The sequence below is a fragment of the Aristolochia californica genome, unplaced genomic scaffold (genome assembly GCF_029961685.1).
Source record: "Aristolochia californica isolate CCGP_79_NKW_82.1479 unplaced genomic scaffold, dmAriCali1.0.hap1 SCAF_6, whole genome shotgun sequence".
NCBI lineage: Eukaryota > Viridiplantae > Streptophyta > Magnoliopsida > Piperales > Aristolochiaceae > Aristolochia > Aristolochia californica.
The window spans coordinates 42,276,654-42,287,537 of NW_027182257.1; the positions used below are offsets into that span (position 1 = coordinate 42,276,654).

General features: G+C 35.5%; 1 protein-coding gene across 1 annotated transcript; it reads right to left on the minus strand.

Annotated features, from left to right (window-relative positions):
• Positions 1 to 6,549: 6,549 nt before the first annotated feature.
• On the minus strand, positions 6,550 to 9,967 carry LOC137934633 (pentatricopeptide repeat-containing protein At1g69290). Its single transcript, XM_068779082.1, has 2 exons — positions 7,202 to 9,967; positions 6,550 to 7,169 (listed from the first exon to the last, which is right to left on the minus strand). The coding sequence occupies exon 1, from the start codon at positions 9,614 to 9,616 to the stop codon at positions 7,616 to 7,618; it is 2,001 nt and encodes a 666-aa protein (XP_068635183.1). The 5' UTR covers positions 9,617 to 9,967; the 3' UTR covers positions 6,550 to 7,169; positions 7,202 to 7,615.
• Positions 9,968 to 10,884: the final 917 nt, after the last annotated feature.

Below are 10,884 nucleotides of genomic sequence, written 5' to 3' on the forward strand. Positions count from 1 at the left end.
TGGTAAAATCCAAATAGCTAGTATTCAAATTCTCTTTCCCCACGTGTTTCCCTTTGCTAAGGTTTGGACGCGGCATTGAGTACTGACTCGATGTAGAGAATCTTGCATCTAATCGGTCAAGAAAGTTAGGCGTGAAATTGAATCGAAGCGGGTTACCAGGCACGTACCCGGTACCCCACCCGACCCTTCCAGGAAAAAACTGAAACGTTAATTATAGTTACAATTTAATCCTTTTAATAATTTATTATATTTAATTTTTTATTTTGTCGTAAAAGGATGAAAAACTCTTTAATTCTTTTAGATTTTTTTAGTTTTTGATGGTTGGGATTTTGAGACTCTCCTAGCAAATTTCTCTAATTAGTTGGTAGTGTCCACTAGATGTCAGTGAATTTTATCGATCAATTCGTAGAGGGACCTTTCCGAAGTTCAAATTATGCTAACAAAATGTGAATTTCGTTGTCATGGGGATATTTATATTTTTTTTATTTTTTTGTTAAAATTAATTTTCCCTTATCTAAGGAATAAAATCATTAAAATTAGAAATAAATAATATATATATATATATATAAAATCCAAAAATGTTACAATGTTCATGCACAACTACTACCAATCCTCAAAGGAAACTCTTCTATAAAGAGTGGACAATGTCGTGGGATAACCACTATGCTCTCTATACTAGGCGTTTGTAGCAGTTCGGAGTTGTCAAAATGCAGAACCCAATCTAGAATGCCATAGTTTGTATTGCCATATTATTCATATCAACATCAAATATCTCCTATAACACAAAATATCATCAAATTGAACTTGTAAGACAAAAAAAAAAAAAAAAAACATTTAATTGAGTAATTTATAATATTTATATCAATATAAGGATACGCACAAGCTAACTGATTTTCGATGTAGGCTCACCCAATGAGTGAAAAGTGGACTAAAAAGTATACGATGAATAAAAAAACAAACAGTGAAGACTGCATAAGGCCAATAAAATTGGGGAACATTTATAGACAACATAGTAGTTCGGCTAACTTCTACAAGATGTCGATGTTTTCTTTTGGATACACCATTTTATTGAGGTGTATAAACACAAGACGATTGATGAATGAACATTTTTTCCTTGCAAAATTTTTGAAAGTTGGAGGAAAAATTCTCTTTAGCGTTATCAGACAGAAAGATTTTGACATTGGTTTTAAACTGATTTTTCACCATAGCGCAAAAGGAGGAAATATTCGCAACCCTATCCTTCATCAAATATAACCATGTAACTCTCAAGTAATTATCCACGAATATAAAAAATACTTAGATTGAAATATATTTGGGACATTAACAGGTCCTCACACATCTGAATGAACAAAAGTAAAAGGACTGAAAATAATATTCTTTTGCTTGGGTTGAAAAACCGATCTATGGAGTTTTCCAGGCTCACAAAATTCACATGACAACAGTGAAACAAAATGAAGAGAAGGAACTAAACTTTTAAAATTTTCTAATGAGGGATGGTCAAACCTTTTATGCCATTTGTAAGCCTCTTCTGTTGTGGTTACTTTTAATATTGTCAATGTCGTAGGGTCTATAAGGTAAAAGCCCCCTCTCTCATGGTTGCAACCAATCACCCGTTTCGTTTTGATGTCATGAAACATACAATGAGATGGAAAAAAGGTAACATAACAAATTAGTCTTTTGGTTAATTGACTCGCCAACATAAGACTCAATGGGAATTGAGGGACAAACAAAACATTAGAAAGTGAAAACGATGGTGAAATGGTGGATTTACCAATAACCTAAATTCTAGTTTGTGATCCATCTTCAATGGCGACAAAGCGGTCTAAAGTGCATGATGTCATAGTGGATAAATTTTTAATTTTACCTGTGAGGTGCTCAGAAGCTCCAGAATCAATGATCCAATGTGAATTACTAGAGCATGAAAGAAAGGAATACGTACCAATAGTAGCAATTGTGGTCGTTGTGTTGCTTTGGGGAGCAGTCATCATACACTTCCTTTACTGACCACCAGTGTTAGAGGTAGGAGCATTCCCACCTCTACCTCTTCCTCTATCGGGTGTCTTTCTATCTCTTCCTTTGTTAGGTGTCTTTCAACCTCTTCCTTTACCTCTACCAAAACCATTGTTCTCTCTCTCTTAGTAAAACATAGCTAAGTTCTCCACTTGTTCTGGTTGACTGTTGGACTCCTTAACTGGAATTTGTAGCATGGTTGCACATACATCATTAAAAGAAGGTTTTGCAGCAGAGCTAAGTACATGTGACTTGGCAAAATCCAATTAGGGTGGTAGATTAGCAAGACATATAGTTGACACCAGGTCTTCCCTCTATTTTTCCTGTGTAGCAACATCTCGTGCATATGGTTGTGTAACCTTCCACACCTGAAGTAGCCCTTTGAATCTAGCAAAATACTCATGAAGATTGTCTTCACACTTTGTGTTGCACATCTCCTAAAAAAATGTCATAAATCTTTTGTAGATTGTCAGGGGTATAATAGAATTCAAAACATGTGTCTCAGATTGCTTTAGCTGTCTCTAGGTACACCACATATTACCCCAGACTATTAATCAACTAGTTAATAACTAATGTGTCTTCCCTCAACCACTTATGGTAAGAGGGTTGATTCACATGTATAGGTGGCTAAGTTATATGCTCAACAAGGTCTCTAGTAATAAAAAAAATGTTTCACACATTGAGACCAAGACAAGTAATTACTCATGTGCATGACAAAAAGGTGATTTCAACCATTGAATATGAACAAAAAACAAATTTTGAGGGGGATAATTCGGCTTGAGTAAAAACAACTTTGTGACTATCAAAAACTTGAATTGAATCCCTCATAATGTGAATTATAAGGTGAAACTCATCTGATTAAGGAGAGAACTTGCTGAATTGACTTTAGCCTTTTCCTCCTCTTCAAAACTAGTTGAACCCTTTATTGCTTAAAGACTTAATTAAGTTTCCTTTTTCACTATACTTTCGATCATCTTTATTTTTAACCCTAGAATTCTAACTTTGATACCATGTAGAATTTTATGGTTTAATCCATAGATTACTTTGTTTGAGAAGAAGAAGAAAGAAGGAAGAAGAGAAGATATTAAGAGAAGGAGAAAGCAAGAACACAAGTTCAGGAGAGACAGTTTAGGGGTTAAGAGAAAGCACGTGAATGAGCTCATTCTCCTCTCTTTCTTATTTATATAGGTGGGGTATAAATGTCCTAATACATAAAAAAACACTTAAACTAAATACTAATTATAGTTAATGTCACTCACTCTCATAATAACATAGAATACCACTCAAACTACTTCAACAAGTAGTAAATTGTAATTGTAGTTCAATGAATCAGTTTTCTCTTTTTGGACACATTTTCTTCATATATCATACCATATTGTAATGGGTTATGAAACAAACTGCCCCACATGTCTTTATACCTTTACTTTATTAAATCTCCAATAAATTGCTCTTTGTGCCTTCTCCCATGGTCTTACCACTGACAACAAAGAGTAAAAATCCACAAAAAAGTTTTGTTCTGGCTTGCACTAAGTCCACTTGAGTGTTGAGATTCATTTGCTCTAGGTGGTGGTAGATGTCCAGTAGGTGGTCGTCGGGCATTGGCCACTGGCTATATCCAATGTCCATCTTGGTTTCTCACCAGCCCCTTGTTCTCATCTTGCCTCCAGTTCGGTGGCACAAGGTAGTCGTCTTTCAATAAGTCACTAGATTTGTTCACCAATGTTAGATCGCTTCCACGTGAGAGGATGAAACTTTGGCCCTTCCAGTGGTACCTCCTACCCATTTCCCAATGCATCAGAAACTTTAACTCCCTATAATTCAATATTCTTCTTATTTATTGATTTAAAGATAATTGCATCAATCAATATTCTACTCGACTGAATTGATATAGGGAATTTTAGTGTATTACCCCTTTTTTTTTTAAATAATGACACAAATAACCAACTTTTGACCTTAATTGTACAAATACCTATCTTTTACTGGTCAATTGCACATGTGTGCACATAAGCTTTGACCGTTTACGTTTGCCATGTCATCATGGCACATCAACACTTGAAAAGTCTTACACCATGTCATCTGCCACATCACTAGGAAGTCTTGTCTTTCTCCATGTAGGATGACACATCATCTGCTACTTGATTGAATGCCATGTAAGCCCTCCACGTTAGTTTGCCTTTTTTTCTCCCATTTTCTTTTCATTATTGATTTAGGTTATTTAGTAATTAAAAATTAAAAATATTATTTTTTGGTTTTAAAACATCTTACACATTTCATTTCATTACCTTCACTTTAATATAATAAAAAATAAATATTTATTAAAAAATAAATATTTATTAATAATTATTTTAAAAATAATTTTTAATATAATTAATTCTTTATTTTACTTAATACAATATAATTATTTAATTTAAGATATTATTTAATTTAATACAATATAAAAATAATTTAGTTTTAAAATTATTATTTGTTGGTACAAATATTCTACCTTCTTTTTTATAATAACAAAACATAAAATTGGTATTAATTAATTAAAAAAATTATTCTTACCTCTTTAATACCTTTTATTATAGATTTAAAATATTTTTAATTTAAAAATCATTTTAGAGTTTAAAAATATAATTTATAGGTATACTTTTTATTACCTTAAATTTAAATATATTTTAAAATAATAATGTATTTTTAAACTTTTATTTAAATCATAAAAAAATATTTTTTAAGAAAATAAATATTATTTTAAAAAAATATTTTTAATACGTTTTAATTTTTTGAAAAATGGGAAATATTTAAAATATTTTAAAAAATAAAAATTAGTAAATATATTTTTAAAAATTATTTAAATATTTAATTTAAAAAATCTTTGAAATATATTTTAAAAAATAATATTTTAAAAATATTTTTTTGATAATATGGCATCCTACTGGTGACATGGCTGCCCAATGATGTGTCAGGTAACATAGTATAAGACTCTTCGTGTACTGATGTGGTGTGATGATATGGCACCGTATAAGCGGTCGAAAGTATGTGTCGCCTTTTACTGTACATGTATGTGAAAGTTAGGTATTAATATTCAAAAACTGTTTTTTTTTATTATTATTTTTAAAATTTTAGGTAATATACTAAAACTCCCATTGATATATGAAGAAAGAACTAAGAAGGCAAAACAAGTTCAGGTAAGATTAGTAGAAATCCACCATAGTCAGTATTGGCCGCCGCCCGTCATCCCTCATGTTTAGATCCGCTGCCTGGCGGATTCAACTTTGACGTTAGGGTCTGAGCATGGTACTCCCTCCGAAGAGAAGTCCAACAGGTCAGCCAACAACTCTAAGCGCGTCTCAGTTAGTACTGGACAACTCAAAAAAAACGCAAGAGTACAGTCCAGCACCGCCCTGTCTTCCCCTTGTCGGGGGAAGACGAAGCAAGAAGTGCTAGCTTTTTCTACCTAGTGATATACATTATAGAAGAGAGAAAAGGGGAAGAGAGAGAAGAAAATCAAGCGCCTTTTGCTAAGAAGACACGAGACTCAAAAGTATAACAACTTGGGGTGAGCATCAGATCGGGTACTACGAGGACCTCACTTGACCCAACCCGAAAAAAGCAGCTTTGAGTTTCTAACTTTACGAGACGGGGGCAGAAAAAAACCCATTAGGTTTTGGGTCGGGAACAGGTTTTTCCAAACGCAACCCGAAACCGACCCACATATATGAGTTAGAGATATAAAACGGGGTTGAGATAGGTTGGGTTTACAGGGACGGGGTTACAAGGATGGTGATCGGATCGGATCAGAGTCGGGTATGATGATTCGGGTTTTTTTTTTATTTGTGTTCGAATTTTGTTAAACTTGACCCATACCCACCCCCATGCACAACCATGCTAATAAACAACACACCCTCCTTGCAATCAGAAATACGAACCACAACTCTACATGACCCATGTCCTGCTAATCCTAATGGCCATGTGGTTCAAAATTATGCCAATTATCCTTCTATGAAGGAGAAGAGATCTCCTACAACCTAGTGATTAGCCTAAAACAAAATTTAATGCAAGGGTAAAAGATTACACAATTTTTTATCACTTGTAATCTTATCCAAAGACATTGTAAAATTTCATTGTTTTACCTAGAGAACATTGGAAATTCTAGTGTTGTGGGGTGTTTACAATTAGTTGTTGTTTGATGGTAATTCTTTTTTTTCTTCCAAAACTTTAGTTTCATAGGCTCGATTATTGGGATTCTTTGATTATTGTAATTTTCCCGATTTCATTATACTTTGCTGATCTCACTTTCTTATTTTTGGTAGTTTCTTGTGTATAAATCGTTCTTTTGATTCAATGATAAATTAATGAATTCTGCAATTCTATCAGCTTCGACGTGGCCATGGTACCTTCTCCCCTTTTTCTTCTCCGATTCCGATAGAGAAAATATCACCTTTCCCTCGTTTTTATTGCACACATTAGAGATGGTTTTGTGAATGAGATGCTCGACGGAGAAATGGAGATAGAAAAAACAGTTTCAATCAGGTCTGAGTTTCAAGTATTGTACAATAGAGATAGTTTTGTAGAATGAGATGCTCAAGGAAGAATGGAGATAGAAAAGCCAGTTTCAATGCCAATGTTGAGGAAATCAAAAAGAAAAAGAAAAAGAAACTTGAGGAAACCAATGTTGGGAAAAAACAATTCCCTTTCTCAATCAATTCCATGGATGAAGAAAATATATTCGACACCTCCCAATCATGTAGCAGACCCTCTTTCCATCCCTGAGGATAATCTTTAAACCAATGTGTAAAGATATCACATTCTGCTTATGTCAATCTTCCACAAACTATACCTCCAGAACTGAATGATATCTTTGCTGTCAAATGGGGCATTAGCTCAAAAACCTTCTTTGACTCCCTGTTTCAAATAGGAGAAATTTTCGATAAGATCTACCAGCAGAATTAAGTTTGGGTGGTCTTCTCCTCCTATTTTGTCCAATCCATGGTCCCACAGTAGATACCAATCATGGAATTCTTGTTTGCAGCTTCTGTACCGATGTGAATAGAAGAAGTTTTAGGTAAATTTCTTCACTCAAATGTCATAACCAACTAGCTTAAGAAGCAACACAAGTTTCAGCTGATTCTAGGGTTCCTAGAATTGTTTTCTACCTTCTGCAATCCCTTTGGTAGCTCAGAAAAACTGGACCACCATTCTTTAGTACTAGAGTGATAAGTCTTTGGTCAGTAATATTTGGTTGGCAGCATTTGATGAGTGCAACTCAGAGAGATCAACTAAGTTCTGTTGTGTCAAAGCGCTGCCTTTCCTCAAAGCCCCAGAGAGCTATGAAAAAATATGAGAAGGACATCAGCAATCACCAAACTCTTCTAAAAAACAACCTTAAATTTCCATGTTTATGTTAAACAGAAGTTGAACTGTTACATAGTTATTTACATTGATTCGTTTGTCCACATCTTCCCATCAGCTTTCAGCATACTATGGTTTTCATAGGACAAAATGAAACCACTGGCTGTAGTTACACACATCTGCATATTTCTGCTGACTGCACAGCCAATTCTCTTAAATCCATTGGTGAATTATAATGCAAAATAAGTATGGAAGCACATATATATGGTCTTTAAGCATTCAAACCAGCCCAATTCTTGAAAGCAATAAGAGCTTCCATCTTCCTGAAGTTCTTTCTTCTCAGTTTTTGTACTTTGAGCTTCTTGTGTGTCTCCATGAATGCTTGCTTATACCTCCACTTATCCACAAAAACCCTCTTCTCTTGTGATTTTTCCACTAGTTGCATTGCTGCATCAAAGAAACCACCTTTTACAAATGCATACAGGAAGGCATCGACCAAGTTATGATCAAACCTAATTGTGGGCTCCCCATCCATAGAAATCTTCTTCCTGACCTCTGTCCACAACATCAAAACATTAAAATAAGCTCCAACTGTCACATAACCATTAATTAGGGACAAATAAGTTTGCTCATTTGGCTGGAATCTCAAAAAACCCATCCTTCTGAATGTCCTTCTGGCATCTTCCAATCGTCCAAGCTTGCAGAATGCATGGATGATAGAATTCCAGTCATGGGTTGCAATTTCAATTCTTGGATCATCAAAAACTTCATCTAAAAATGCTGCCATTAACTCAGGTCTATGATTTTCTGTTAAGCCAGTCATTATGGTTAAGTAACTCATCTTAAGATCAGGAATTCTTGCTTCTCTCATATCTCTAAACAGAGAAAAAGCAGACTGGAAATCTTGACTAGACATAGAGGCATCTATTAAAGCATCATAACTAGAAGAATCCAATTTAAGACCTAAAGAATTTATATCAGTTACCAATTGTGAAGCTTCAGCAGTTCGGCGCTCTTTACAGTAAGCCCTCAGAATTGAGGCATACACTCCAATGCCAATGGACACACCAACAGCATTCATCTCATCAACAATGTTATGTGCCTTATCAAGAAACCCAAGGTTAACACATGCATTAACTATCCCAAACCCAACTGACCTCTCAATGCCTGCTGAAGATTCTGAAATCTCAGATGCCTCAAGTTCTTGAGCTTTACTGATCAACTTAGCCAACTCATTCATTTTACCATCATTAAGGAAGCCCTTCACAGCTGCAGCATAAGTATCTTCATCCAAAAATGAATGTTCACCAGTTTGTTCACGCAATGCTTGTAGGATAACCATGGAAACACAATCCAGTCTACGAGATTCAACATACCCCTGTATTAAATTACCGTAAAACACCCTTTTTGGAGATACTTCTGGGCTGATTTCAAAGGCAAAGTCAACCATCAATTTCTCCAATTCATAAATTTTGTCTTCACAACCCTTTAAAGCATACAAATAAGCAAGATGTCCAAAGCTGGTGGGGTCTGGTCGAACACCTAAATTTGACATGATTTCAATAACCTTCTCAGCATCATTAACAGATTTCAAATCACAACAACACCCTTCCAAAGCTGCATTACAAGCATCCAAATCAGGTCTCATACAATCCAGCTTCTCATGTAATGCAATCTTACAGTTCTCTTGAAAAACTCGTAAATACCCAGTAAAGCTGCCATTTTTCCTACTGAGTTCAATTAGAATCGGACCCCAGACGCTAAAGTTTATGAAAAATCTATTTTTGAACATGGATTTTATTACAGCAAATGCAGGGGCAGGTGTGTTAGCAGAGTTAAAGGCTCTCAGTAGAGACTCAATCGTTTCAGATGAAACGGTCTCTGGCTTTTTCTCAAGGAGAAAGATCGTAGAAGCAAAAGCTCTCTTGAGATTGTGAAGTTCTTTAAGAGAGGAGAGATGAGCTATTAGAGAGTTGGAGAGATGCTTTGAAGGGTAAAAGGCATTGTTAGTAAGGGATTTGAATGACTTCCAAGCTTCATCAGTATCGTTAGCCGAGAGAGAGTCTTGAAGATGGATTTCAACTTCAAGTGCAGATCTCGCGTCCAAGGTTTTGGGGCTGTCTGAGTTTTTCGAGGGTGGGGGGGAAGATGACAGTGGACTCCATTTCGGGGCAAAAACAGATGGTTGGAGGAAGGAATACAGAATGGGAATTTCTTCAGACTTGGAGGAAAATAACCTAGAGGAAAGGAAGGAAGCTGGCCTTCTCCACATTCTGCTCTGGACTTACCTTGAGAGGTCCTCTAACAGGTCGAACGACAACATGCTGCCCTTGTGCGTAGCAGGGAAGAGGATAAACCAGAACTGAACTAACACACGTCTTATCGGAGGAAAAACACGATGTTGAAAATTGTTGAATAATAATAGAGAAAAAAATCAAATTTTTAAGGGAGATGACAAAACCTTGTCGTTTGAACCAGTGATTTCGCAGTTCAAGAAACAATTTTTTCTCGAGAGGAATTAAAGAAACGCAGAATCAGAATCTTTACTCGTATTTCCTGTAAAGCCCCTTGCAGAACGCGTAAAACCTGTGAAGATTGAAGAATGAAGACGATGAACTACGAAGGGTAGCGATTGGGTCAGCAGTCTGCTACGGCTATTCTGGAATCCTGATGCTGCATATACGGAACCCATTAGTTCATAGAGAAACAATACAAGGAAATTTATTTTTTTTCTTCCCTGCATTACACAGGATTCAGGAATATTATGAGTTAATTAATCAGCTCTCCTTGCTCTCCATGCCCAATGTTGATGAGCAAGCTGTAAAAAATAAAAAAGGTGTATAAACCTAATTCCATTCAGGTGCATCCAGAATTTATAATTTTGATCCAATACGAAAAACCACTTAGTACGAAACATTATTTTAGCCGTCCGATCAACAACTATCTCAATCGTCCGATCAACAACTATCTCAGTCGTCCGATCAATAACTATCTCAGTCATCCTATCAATGACCGAAATGCTGAGATAGCTATTTCACATTTTTTATAATTTTTTGTTTCTATAATTTTAAATATATATTGAGATCAATTTCAGATCGAAGTCAAGTTTGAAGTCATTTAAAATTTTCAAGCTTAGTCTCACTTTTGAAGGTTTTCTTAACAAAAATGGAGGAGAAACGAGGAGTGTTTACTATTGAAACCTCTGATTAGATTAGATTAGATTTAGACTAAGATCGATTCTTAAAAGATGGAGGAGACACCGGGATTTGAAGCTTTTCTTAAAAGATTAGATCTTCCACTTTTTGTCTTCCAACCACAGCGTAAAAAGATTCGATAGAGATTTGTAGATTAGATTAAACCGCCCGGCTCTTCCCCTTCCCCGATATTAAAACAGTACGAGCCACAGAGAGCAGCCATGGAAATGTTCAAGGGCCAGGCAAGTCTCCCGACCTTCGCCACCCCGAAACGTTACGAAATCAAGCTCAAACCGGATCTTTCCGCCTGCAGCTTCGCCGGAACTAAATGGTAAATACTCCTCTC

Excerpts from the sequence above, each read along its gene's own strand:
- LOC137934633 (XM_068779082.1), bottom strand. The coding sequence starts at position 9,616 with ATGTGGAGAAGGCCAGCTTCCTTCCTTTCCTCTAGGTTATTTTCCTCC.